Below are 13,819 nucleotides of genomic sequence, written 5' to 3' on the forward strand. Positions count from 1 at the left end.
ACAACAACAGTACAACAAGAAATTCCATGGAAAGAAAAGATTACAAGAAATACTACTAGTTTTTCTAAATCCAGTATCATAATATATATACGATTTTACATTGTCACATTGTATCAGGCTGAATTTTATTTATTATAATTCGCCTCTTATGTAGACAGAAACCCCGTGAATACTCATACAAAATATCTATAGGTTCAATCGTTTCTGTGACAAGTGTACCTACGAAGAACTTCTACAGTCATTCTTCTTTTGATCGATTGTACACAGAGGTTCTCACTAATGGATACAGCGAAATATTAGGAAACCATTCCTTTATGTAATATGTTTCTTTCACAAGGCGGTCTATGATTAAAAAATTCGTCACTTATGGCAGTTTTTATATTTTGTGGTAAAGGCGTGCTCGGTTCGCCCGGAAGGACGTGGGTTCGAATCCCCGTCAGGAAGTCGTAAAAATTTAAGAAACGAGATTTCCACTTCCGGAGGTGCATATGGCCCTGAGGTTCACTCAGTCTACACCAAAAATGAGTTCCAGGTTAATTCCTGGAGGCAAAGGCGGCCGGGCGTGGAGCTAACCACTTTACCGCATCAAGTGCCGAGGTTAACAATGGTGGAAGCCTTTACCTTCCACTCCTCAAAGGGCCTTCATGGCCTGTACGGGGGTGACTTTGCTTTGCTTTGCTTTGCTTTTTTAATATTTTGTGAGCATTGGAAGAAATTAGAAAATCATTTTGCTTCCAAGAAAGCCAGACTTCAAAATAAATGAAGTATAAGTGAATCATTTTGTAAAAGGTATATGTCAGATTGAATACTTTTAATAGAAATACTGTTTGAAATATAAAGGATATAAATTAAACATGTCTCATTGGCCAGCAATAAAGAGCTTTTCTAACAAAAGTTGATGTGGATAACGAATAAGCCTACCTTATTTAATTTCAAAACCATTTAAAAAATAAACCTGTGATTTCGATTTTTTTTTTTTTTTTTTTTTTGCTATTTTGCTTTACGTCGCACCGACACAGATATGTCTTATGACGACGATTGGATAGGAAAGGTCTAGGAAGTGGAAGGAACGGCCGTGGCCTTAATTAAGGTACAGCCCCGGCATTTGCCTGGTGTGAAAATGGGAAACCACGGAAAACCATCTTCAGGGCTGCCGACAGTGGGGCTCGAACCCACTATCTCCCGATTACTGGATACTGGCCGCACTTAAGCGACTGCAGCTATCGAACTCGGTCCTGTGATTTCAAAAATTGGTACAAGAAATACTTGAAATTAACTTCGTTTAGTTTTATTTCACCAGTAACAACCGCAATAATAATAAGAAATTTTATCACCATTATCCATATGCTTTATTTTTTTAGGGAAAGTAATCAAACAATTAGTTCCCTAATGTTTTGTAGACATAATACTCTGGGAATCAGTAATACAGTACAGTGGTAATTTGGCCTTATTTTAATTACCCATGTGTACAAATCTCGGTGAGATCTGCCTATTCAAAAACAAACAAAAGTTTCGACATTCATACACACTTAACCAGAAGCATGACAAAAAAAAAGATAGTATTCTGTGCCTTAATGGCAAGACCAGCTTGAGAATAAATAAATAAATAAATAAATAAATAAATAAATAAATAAATAAATAAATAAATTAATTAATTAATTAATTAATAAATAAATAAAGCAATCTCAGGTCATATGGGAATCCAATTAGCTCACGCATACAGTACATACACACACTTCTATACAGTACATACCTGTAGTTTAAATTGAAGTCCCCGGTTGGTAGGTGTGTGTGTGTAACAGGTAGCGTTTTTATGTTATAGTGTGCTAAAATAAATTTATTTATCCGAATAATGTCCGACTCGTTGGCTAAATGGTCAGCGTACTGGCCTTCGGTCTAGAGGGTCCCAGGTTCGATTTCCGGCGGGGTCGGGGATTTTAACCTTCGTTGGTTAATTCCAATGGCCCGGGGGCTGGGTGTTTGTCCTGTCCCCAACATCCCTGCAACTCACTCACCACACATAACACTATCCTCCACCACAATAACACGCAGTTATCTACACATGTCAGATGCCGCCCACCCTCATCGGAGGGTCTGCCTTACAAGGGCTGCACTCGGCTAGAAATAGCCACACGAAATTATTATTATTATTATTATCTGAATAATGTAACTTACATATTAAAAATGCCATTTACAGCACATAATTTGGGTTTTAGGTTTATGAGTTATCTTAATAATAATAATAATAATAATAATAATAATAATAATAATAATAATAATAATAATAATAATAGCAGCGTATGGTCTTCGAAGATCTTCATTGGTTAATTTTGCTGGCTAGGGTGCTGTGTGTGTGTGTGTGTGTGTGTGTGTGTGTGTGTGTGTGTGTGTGTGTGTGTGTGTGTGTGTGTGTGTGTGTGTGTGTGTGTGTGTGCCGTCTTCATGATTATTCTCACAAACGCCTATACGGCGTCAACTCGAAGGATCTGCACCAGGCCTTTCCGTAGGTCACACGCCATTATAACTTTTTTTTATCACATAGCGAGACTAAACCTTATACCTCGGAACTTTCAAAATGATTTTTCCCCCCACAATTTTTATTTTAGTTAGTTATTTTTAACATTTCAAATAATGTGTTCTTAATATTGTCATCGCAAAGCTTTGACATCTTGGAAGGAAGTACTTGGTAGCATTTGCTTAAAATACACTTTACAGGGTCAATTGAAGGTATACCCGTGTTTAATTATTTTAAGAACATCCCCATCGTGATGGATATTTCAGACGAAGTTTGATGTGTTTGGAAGTGCTGGAGAGGTAAAACAAACAAACAAAAAAACTACCGTACCTCATTCAGCACTGGTGAAGCTACCGGTTCTGGTGTTAGTAGAGCTGAAGAAGTCATCACCACTTCATTTTTCCCCGATCCTGCTTCCACGCGATGTAGCCTACATTGATTTCTAGAACATAACGACTACAATTTTATTTACTGATAAGAGGAAAAGGAACAAATAAAAGTAAAAATTAGTAAACCAGTATTCTTTACTAATTCGATTATTACTCAATTTCCAACTCTGCATTTTACTTATTTAGTGTGTTTCTAACACACGGTTTATTCACACTCCACTCGTGAATATTTCTACATAACCTCCACTAAAACCCACACCAGAGGTGCTCAGCTGGGCGGCCGATGAGGCTAACCCAGTGCGGCCGGGCTGGCGTGACGTAAATGCGGATAGCATACGTCACAGTGAAGCGAGAGAGCGAACGCACTTTGCAGGGAAGAAAATTTTGACGTTCGATTGTCATTACGGAGCTCTCCTCCATTACTCAGCGAAATGCTGAATGGGGTACAGTATTTGAGAAAAAAACACGCTATAATCGCAAGAAAACCGACCTTTTCAAGATATTCCGGTTTGATATATACTACTCTCAATGTAAACAATTAGTTTTATTTTCTTATATCTAAGCTAACACGTTATAAGATGTGTGTTACAATTTTAAGCGTACAAGGTACGATTTACAATTCTCTGGATGGGAATGACAGTATTTCCATTTCTTAAAAAGTAAAATTTCTGTTATTCCTTCAGTAAAATGTTACATATTTACATAACTCAACAAGTTAACTGCTTGATTTTGCACAGTATTGTTGTGTTGTTTGAATTTCCCTGTTCACTGAATTTAAAACTTATCAGGTGTCTGATGATAATAACTAGACTCTAAATAGCGGGGAAATTTCATATCGAGTGAGGACATAGATATTTACTATTCAAGATTAAAGTACAACTATAATGCAAATGTATCTACCAAATAGATATACAGTATGTCTTCAAATAAATAACCTAACTGATGTTATTCCCGGTAAACATGATCGGATTGTTGGTGAGTTTATCGGGTAATTTAAACACAAGCAAACACAAGCCATAGCACCGTAACTCTGTATTACACTGACTGACAGACAGAGCAAATGCAACACCAAGAAGGAGTGGTCAGAACTTTATGCCAATTGCAGGGTAGACTGACGTCACTGAGGTATGCTCATGATGTGAAATGCGCCGCTGTGCTGCGCACGTAGCGAACGATAAATGGGACACGGCGTTGGCGAATGGCCCACTTCGTACCGTGATTTCTCAGCCGACAGTCATTGTAGAACGTGTTGTCGTGTGCCACAGGACACGTGTATAGCTAAGAATGCCAGGCCGCCGTCAACGGAGGCATTTCCAGCAGACAGACGACTTTACGAGGGGTATGGTGATCGGGCTGAGAAGGGCAGGTTGGTCGCTTCGTCAAATCGCAGCCGATACCCATAGGGATGTGTCCACGGTGCAGCGCCTGTGGCGAAGATGGTTGGCGCAGGGACATGTGGCACGTGCGAGGGGTCCAGGCGCAGCCCGAGTGACGTCAGCACGCGAGGATCGGCGCATCCGCCGCCAAGCGGTGGCAGCCCCGCACGCCACGTCAACCGCCATTCTTCAGCATGTGCAAGACACCCTGGCTGTTCCAATATCGACCGGAACAATTTCCCGTCGATTGGTTGAAGGAGGCCTGCACTCCCGGCGTCCGCTCAGAAGACTACCATTGACTCCACAGCATAGACGTGCACGCCTGGCATGGTGCCGGGCTAGAGCGACTTGGATGAGGGAATGGCGGAACGTCGTGTTCTCCGATGAGTCACGCTTCTGTTCTGTCAGTGATAGTCACCGCAGACGAGTGTGGCGTCGGCGTGGAGAAAGGTCAAATCCGGCAGTAACTGTGGAGCGCCCTACCGCTAGACAACGCGGCATCATGGTTTGGGGCGCTATTGCGTATGATTCCACGTCACCTCTAGTGCGTATTCAAGGCACGTTAAATGCCCACCGCTACGTGCAGCATGTGCTGCGGCCGGTGGCACTCCCGTACCTTCAGGGGCTGCCCAATGCTCTGTTTCAGCAGGATAATGCCCGCCCACACACTGCTCGCATCTCCCAACAGGCTCTACGAGGTGTACAGATGCTTCCGTGGCCAGCGTACTCTCCGGATCTCTCACCAATCGAACACGCGTGGGATCTCATTGGACGCCGTTTGCAAACTCTGCCCCAGCCTCGTACGGACGACCAACTGTGGCAAATGGTTGACAGAGAATGGAGAACCATCCCTCAGGACACCATCCGCACTCTTATTGACTCTGTACCTCGACGTGTTTCTGCGTGCATCGCCGCTCGCGGTGGTCCTACATCCTACTGAGTCGATGCCGTGCGCATTGTGTAACCTGCATATCGGTTTGAAATAAACATCAATTATTCGTCCGTGCCGTCTCTGTTTTTTTTTTTTCCCAACTTTCATCCCTTTCGAACCACTCCTTCTTGGTGTTGCATTTGCTCTGTCAGTCAGTGTATATTAGAAATGCTTCTAAAGCAGCTCTTAAAATTTAATAGTGAAAATTGTAATTTATTACGTGCATTACAAAAATATTTTAAGTTGTACGTCTCTTATCCGGTCAAAATACATAAACTGCTATGAACATAAATAAGTTCTTACAACGTAATTTGAAAATGACGTGGATTTCTGCCTCCATTTCAAATTCGTGTATCGCCGCAGTGGCAGGGAAAACTTAGACAAACCCTCACGGCCTGGACGGAGTCACAACGTCACTGTAGCGTAGCTTACGCTGCGTCAGGAAGGACATCCGGTCGTAAAAGTTCCCTACGACGATTCATCTCACTTCATTCCTGATGTCGTCGGGAAACAGTACAAGGGACTGGATACACAAACACACACACACACATATATTACATTTCTCCATTTCTCCTCATAATCGTCACAATGCGGGACAAAAATATAATAACTGACTTTGATCTTGCAGACCAACACATTCCAGCTGGTTCTTGCTACAGACGAAGAGAGCACGTACGCCATCTTCAACTACGCTGACCTGCACTGGACGACTCATACGGAAGCTGGAGGAGATACTGCTACAGGACTAGGAGGTGTCCCAGCCTTCGTGAGTATTAACAAAACCCATGTTACTACTAAAAGCCGCCTTTTCATGTTTGGCCAGTTTCAAAGGTCCCGTTGATACGTTTAAATCAGATCAGCATATCCCTTTCTTAATTTAGTACACCTAGTTTAAGAAGTAACTTGAATTTCTTTTTGATATTTCTACTTTAAAACTTGACGGGAAATATCTCGGGGTAACGTAAATCAATCTGCTATCATCTTTTAGCATCTTGGAAGAGAAACTTAATTAAGATAAATAGTCAGGTGTTCCTCTAACATGTGGGACGTAATCGCCGGAGTGGATAGCACCCCATCCCCGAAAAACCACACACTAAAATTCCCAGTGAACATATCGTCACTCCTATACCGTATGTATGTTTAGTCCTCAGCCCTAAGGCTGGTTGGATCCTCAACAGCTCTGTCATCAGCTGTCATAAATGGCTTAGGCATCAATGAAGAGGCGTACTAGGGAAATGAGGAATGATGCTGTTTTCCGTTGCTTTCCTCACCGAGCCACAAGTTGCTATTACATATCAGTCTGCCAAGCTCATTGAAATGCATGCACCAACAGACCCTATGAGCAACATTTTCACACCATTCATAGCAGGGAATGGCTGCATAAAGAATGGTATTACTAGCATCACTCATACCTCAGGTGGTGGTGGTGATTATTGTTTTAAGAGGAAGTACAACTAGGCAACCATCCTCTCTATAACACTAATCAGAGGGAAGAATGGAACGGGTCCGACACTTCGAAAAATGAAGATATCGGCCAAAGGAAGGCAAGGGCCACGAAGGGCGTGAAAATGAAAGACTCCCTAGCCCTCGCAAACCTAATAGCGTCGGGGTCGGAAAAGAACAAGAGTTGACCAAGAGAGGTCGGATAGGATAGATGAAAGTGAGGAGCCTGACACAAGTAAGTGGAAGCAATGCCAAACTCAGCTGAGGGCCCCGTGGTCGCCAGCCCACGCTCCAAATTTCAGAGCCCTTGAGGCCCCTTTTAGTCGCCTCTTACGACAGGCAGGGGATACCGTGGGTGTTATTCTACCGCCCCCACCCACAGGGGGACTCATACCTCAGTCACCTTAATATTGTCAAAGCCAATGATAAGACAGAGACAGATCAATGAAAGTAACAGAATTGCTCTAGCCTATACCAGAAGTCATTGTGCACTGTAAACACTAGGTCCACCCAGCAAAGGCAAAGGCAAACTCCAAAACCGCGAATGTGATAATGCTTTCCTATCCATTATTTTCCTTAAGACTGGTCATGCCAGCCACATATTGATATGCAGTCCATCGGAACAAATTTCGTTGAGTTCATTTTCGTATCCGGGTCTTTAAAGGAAAATGAACCTTACTGTATCGTACCGTAGGAATATTTGTTTGCATGGCATATTTACCCGCTCTCAGAGTATGATGTATTTAAGGTTCATTTTCCTTTACAAATGCGCATAGGAAAATGAACTCAACAAACATTGGTCTGATGGACTGTACATCATTATGTGACTGGTAGGCGGGACCAGTCTCAAAGGAAATAATGGACAGGAAGAGCATTGTCACATTCGCGCTTTTGGTATAGGAGCGACGATATGCCTTACGGACGATCGTTTACGAGCCAAACGTGTTTTAGTTAGTACTAGCTGATGTACCCGTGCTTCGCTACGGAATTCTAAATTTTATACAGAATTCTAGGTTAGGTAGTGTAAACGTTGTGAGCAAGATTGTATTAAGTTGCATAGCTCTTAAAGTTGCCCTAGAATTACGACGGGCAAGTCACCAACGTCTTTTCTCATATGAAGACTGGGTTAGGGAATTTTCATTGTAATGGTAGGCCAGCTTGCCTACCGTCAGTCACAACCAGGTTGGGGAGATATCATTATAATGGCAGACAATCACTATCCGCTTGCCTTTAAGATTCTCAGAAAGACTCTCTTAGTGGTTTTCCCAACTGAAATGAACATGGGTCATTACAATGACGTCAGTAGGAATGGCGCGATTAAAAGTAATGCCTTCGTATGAAATACTCGATAAAATGAAAAACCACACATTTTCTCACTTTTCCACGAACAGTACTATGCTGCCGATCTAACAGTCCAAAACTACAGAGCTGGAATGACCAAGACGCAGACATCCGTGAACAATCTTCGTCCTTTTTTTCGGCGGGGGGAGGGGGGTTTCAAATAGAGGATAGTCCCAGGGAAGAACCTATGCCCGTTTACTTATCTGTTTCCTGGGAGTACCCGATGAGTCAGAAAATCTCAATTCACTACACTGGCGGGGAAAAGAACTATCTGACGTGAAGGCAATTTTTCCTCCAAGCCAGAGAAGAAACCACATCTTCTCTGCTAATTTGGAATAAAATTAATGTAGATTTAATGAAAGTGAAGAGGAAGAAGCTTCTCCTAAGAAACGACTCTTTTCAGGGTTGAATTTTGAGTTATTTAGTGAATTGTGGTACTATAATTTGGAATAGCGCTAAATTGTAATTCCAGACCAGTTCATACTACTACTCCTACTTTTAACTGAACCTCTGACATAAGTGCGCACACTCCTCATTCAAAACAGCGCGTCAGAGTAGGTATCGAATAGCTGGCATACTATGATGAACCAGTGTTTTACGTACCAACGGTATCAGAAAATGTATGAACCAGAGAATTGGCATGCTAAAGAAGAAAGTTATCTAACTCCTCAGCTATTTCCCGCCAATATTCAGTTAGGCTGTTATACTCGGTACGCAGCAGTAATCCCATCTATCGGAGTTGAATATCAGCATAAGAGACAAAGAACATTACAACAAACAACGGTCAGTGTAATGTTATTGTTGATCTATGTTACGCGCTTTGGCTATTGTAGGCCTTCACATTATTAATTGTCTTCCGGTTCTGCAATACCACTCTTATCATAGTCGGTACGGTAAAACTGAATAAAACATAAATGATCGGAAATTATATTCTCTATAACTTTTGTTATGTAGTACTTTTCCATAGGACCAAGAACATAGGTATTTAAAAATTAAATTTTAGGTGCCTTCCCCAAAACTACCATTTCTCCCAGGGTGAATAACATTGTTTATAGCTTAAACTGTAGTTTCTTATTCCCTGACTCTATATACCGATTTTCATTAAATTCTGTTTACCCATTTTGTCGAGGCTTGGCGTTGGTATAGACTTAGCAACAAAAATCCAAATTCATGAATATCTGTGTTATCATAGCCGGTACGGTAAAAATGCATAAGATGTAAATGATCAAAAATTTAATTCTATATAACTTTAGTTATGTAGTATTTATCGATATGATCACTAATAATATAAATATTTAAGAATTGAATTTTAGGCCTTCCCCTAAACTACCGTTTCACTCAGCGTGAATAAAATAATTTATAGCCTAGATTGTAGCGGCTCACCCCCGACTCTACATACCGATTTTTATTAAATCCTCTTCAGCCGTTTTCTCGTGATGCGTGTACAGACAGACAGACAGACAGACAGACAGACAGACAGACAGATAGACAGGAATAACGGAAAAGTAAAAACTGCATTTTCTTGTTACTGTGGACATGATCGATACAGAAATACCATTTTTTTCAAATTCTGAGCAATGTGCAGACAAAACTCTTATTTTATATATATATAGATTGGAATGGGGGAATAGTACGTATTTAGGATTGAGTTTGGAGTCAGGCATGGCAGACATTGTACTACTTCGCCAGTGTGTGGAACAAGGTTAGGAATACGTCGGTAAGTACTCTGAAGCATCGCACCTCCCTTAGAACAAGGTTGCCATGTAATACGTGTAGTGTCTGGAGTGTTCGAACGTGTTTGACAATGAGGTGGCGTGTTTAGGCCCGCATTCAGATACATAGTGGACATCTTGAGCACTTCTTGTATTAGAACGCAGTATCCCTGTGGTACACCAACATGGTGACAGCTACTGAACATGGGGTGTGCCAGGTAAGGCTATTACCGATATTTTCCGTACAAAGGAGGAAATTCTGTAACTCGTAAACGTTCCACCGCAGGGCGCAAATTCATTCGGACTTTATATGCTGTTTTGGGATGTACTATTCACCCCCATTACTTCTCACATTATATTGATAACACTCTGCCTAACCTTCATAACATAATTTTCAGAAATACTTTCCTACCATGTTTTCATAGTCCTCGTGCTAATCTAGACTGCTGTAGAAGTGTTTTCGTTTCATCACACAAAGCACGGGTCTAACTTTCTTACGTTTACTTGTACTGGTTATACCTATAGTTTTTTTTGAAGGCTTTCTCTCTACGTAAACGACTGTTGACCAAATACAAATAAGAATTTCTAACTCTCCGTTAGATTAATGTATATTAAAACAGACATTACATTAATAATAATAATAGTAGTAGTAGTAGTAGTAGTAGTAGTAGTAGTAGTAGTAGTAGTAGTAGTAGTAGGGGAGCCTATTAACCTCTATAGAGGGCGCGTCCCCAGTGGCGGATAGCGGGCCTACAGCAATGTGGGCTGGAGAAAATACCTCGCAAATTAACCCGCAGACCAACAGGCAGCCCGACTCCTGGAGGCTTTACAATACTAGGACACCCTCTCTTCAGGGGTCATACATATGGGGGACCCTAACACAGGGTGATGTGTGAAGACCCCAACGACATCAACAGCAGAGAAGATAGACTTCGGTATGGTAATGATGGTGGAAGAGGCAGCCCTGTACTTGGGGATTAATATGAGTACAACTTGGAACTGGTCAACGGCTTCTAAGGCGGAGGAAGATGTTTAGTACCACCTCAACGGCAAGGAAGGCGGAAGAACCACAACGGGGAAGATTGGTCTCCGTAGCTGAGCAGGCAACTAATCTAAGGGAGTATACCTTGAAATTAACCCTACTAGAGCTCACAACCTCGGTAGTAACATGATTAGGATGTAATAACTCTAATCCACCCAACACAAATTTCAACTAAATCATGGTGGCAGTGATGTTCGTGGGTCTTCGGATTCTGGGGAGCCCACACCGACATACCACAAGTATGAATCAGAGCATCCTGAAACCTCTTGTAACAGGATACGGCATAAACAGCCCAACTACTTGGTCACGTTGAATGTCAACTCCCTAATCAAGGGAATCGAACCCGGGACCCTCTGAACCGAAGGCCAGTACGCTGATCATTCAGCCAACGAGTCGGACATAAGTGACATTAATAAGGTGAGGTAAAAATACAACGCTTAAAAGAATATAAACAAGTTATCTGCTTGTTGGTCAAAGTATAAAATGAAAGTGAGGATATTAACAAATTTTTAAAGACTTGATCACTTTGGAATGATTAAAAAGTCTCAAGCGTAGCACTGCTAAACACTAGGTTAAATAAAACATGGACATCCAAAAACTGACATGGGATGCAGTCCTTCCACAGAGTATTGATACTAAAGTAACATAAGTATGTTATATATTGAAAAAAAAAGGTGGATCAATTAAATTTTCCTCTATCGTATGTTATGCATTCGAATCTCAGAGAGAGAGACCGGGCGAGTTGGCCGTGCGGTTAGAGTCGCGCGGCTGTGAGCTTGCATCCGGGAGATAGTGGGTTCGAATCCCAAAAGGCATGTGCTGGGGCTGTACCTTAATTAAGGCCACAGCTGCTTCTTTCCCACTCCTAGGCCTTCCCTATCCCATCGACGCCATAAAACCTATCTGTGTCGGTGTGAAGTAAAGCAACTAGCAAAAAAAGAATCTCAGAGATACCGGATCTTCAAGGGAAAAGTGGGGCGTTTGAAGATAAAGAACATCCCTCATTTGGGGACTGGCCTCATTGCAGCCACAATATACTGGACTCAGTTATCGACTCCCATTTTCCCAATAACAGAGCATCTCTATTAACATTTCGGTGCACCAATAAGGTATACACAGTTGTGAATGTACATGAACCCATTAACCAGGACAACAAGGGGAATTCTGAAGACACAGATAAGTTTTGGGAAGAATTCCAAGATACGATTTACAAGATTCCAGAGCGCCATACAATCATCTTATTGGGTGATTTTAACGCTTCCAGTAGTGGAAGTATAAACACATAGTTGGGGAATACCCAGCTCACACGCGGACCAACAGAAATGGAGAACGACTTGTTGGACTCTGTAAGACCTTTAGTCTAGTAATGAAATCAACGGCTTTCAAACGTATACCAAGAAAGAAGAAGATACGGATTTCACCAAACAAACTCCTTGGAGAATTTCAGATAGACCATGTGGCCATTTTAAGGAAGTCCTGCAGAGAAATACAAAACGTCACGGTACTAAGAGGGGCGAATCTGGACTCAGACCACTAGCTCTCCAAAATAAAATTTCAGTCCTTAACCAGAAACACAAGAAGAGCGCGAACACCCAAACTCACTAAGTTTGACCTGGAAAACTGAAATCAAGGAACATGATTACAGAGGAAGTGCAAGCGCTAGAATACGAGAGTTACAACTGGGACCAACTACAGGACAACCAAAGTTGCCACAGAAGTCGCCCCGTTAATGAAACAGAAGAAATACACCTGGTGGACCAGTATCTGCGACCAAGAGATCGCACAGAGACTAATAGCTTGGCTACGATGGAACTTACAAAAATCCCAAGCAAATAGGGATAAGTTCATAGAGCAGCGTCAACTAACTGCCGGAATCATCAGACAGGTTACAATTATTTATGGCCTAGCTTATAGCAACTTATTCTCTGACTTTACATACCGATTTTCATTAAGATACGACCGCTAATAACATAAATATTTGATAATTAAACTTTAGGCCTTCCCCTAAACTACCATTTCACTCAGCGTAAATAAAATTATTTATGGCCTAGATTGTAGCGACTTATTCTTCAACTTTGCATACCGATTTTCATTCAATTCTATTCAGCCGTTTTCTCGTGATGCGTGTACATGCATACAGACAGACAGAAAGTACGGAAAATTAAAAAAGTGCATTACCTTGGCACGACTGGTGCAGAAAAACCATCCTTTTTAAATTCTGAGCAATGTACAGACAAAACTTTATTTTACATGTACCGTATATACAGTAGATATATATATGTCCTTCTAAAAGGCGCTTACTTTAAATGCACGGAGTTGATGTACCTCCGGTACAGATACAATGGATGACGTCTGCGACGATCCCAATCACTTCCTCACACGACCATTTACATACATTGCATGAGTTTCAGCGGGCTGTTAAAGACTGTAACAACTGCTCCGGGAAAGGACAACGTACAATACTCCATGTTTAGTAAATTGCCTCTCTCGGCTCAAATTCTCCTTGTCCAGATTTTTAATTCCATATGGACATATGGCCCACTACCAGAAGACTGGACTACTCAAATAGTGGTACCCATATTAAAGCTCGGCAAGGATCCTCAAAATACAACATCCTACAGACCAATAGTTTTATCCTCTTGCGTATTTAAAACACTATAACGGATGATTAAAAACAGATTAGAGTGGTTTCTGGAATGCTACGGACATGCGTAGAACAGTATCGACAATAGTGCCAACAGTATTCAACAACGCACCACCTGTTTTTATGGAATTTCAGTCATTTTTAATAGAGTGCACGTTGGTGACCCTGCTTATGAAGCAAATAAATATAAATTGCCAACTGCTGAGTTATAAAAAATATGTGCTTATGACGTCACGAAGGATCTATTGTTCCTAATGAATTGCTAATTACGAAAATTTGCCACGCATGCGGAATAGTGAAAATTCGAACTTACTTTATGGATATTAATTTCCTGTCTGTTTTTTTTACAAGTTGCTTAACGTCGCACCGACACAAATAGGTCTTATGGCCGCGATGGGATAGGAAAAGACTAGGAGTGGGAAGGAA

General features: G+C 41.5%; 1 protein-coding gene across 1 annotated transcript in view; it reads left to right on the top strand.

Annotated features, from left to right (window-relative positions):
• Window positions 1-13,819, top strand: part of LOC136867096 (protein mesh) — a 49,384-nt gene that overhangs the window by 30,209 nt on the left and 5,356 nt on the right. The window contains exon 4 of the mRNA XM_067144197.2: window positions 5,840-5,977. Coding sequence (XP_067000298.2) covers window positions 5,840-5,977 — 138 coding nt within the window. The remainder of the gene's footprint in view (window positions 1-5,839; window positions 5,978-13,819) is intronic.

This window comes from Anabrus simplex, chromosome 3 (genome assembly GCF_040414725.1).
Source record: "Anabrus simplex isolate iqAnaSimp1 chromosome 3, ASM4041472v1, whole genome shotgun sequence".
In the NCBI taxonomy this organism is placed as follows: Eukaryota; Metazoa; Arthropoda; class Insecta; order Orthoptera; family Tettigoniidae; genus Anabrus; species Anabrus simplex.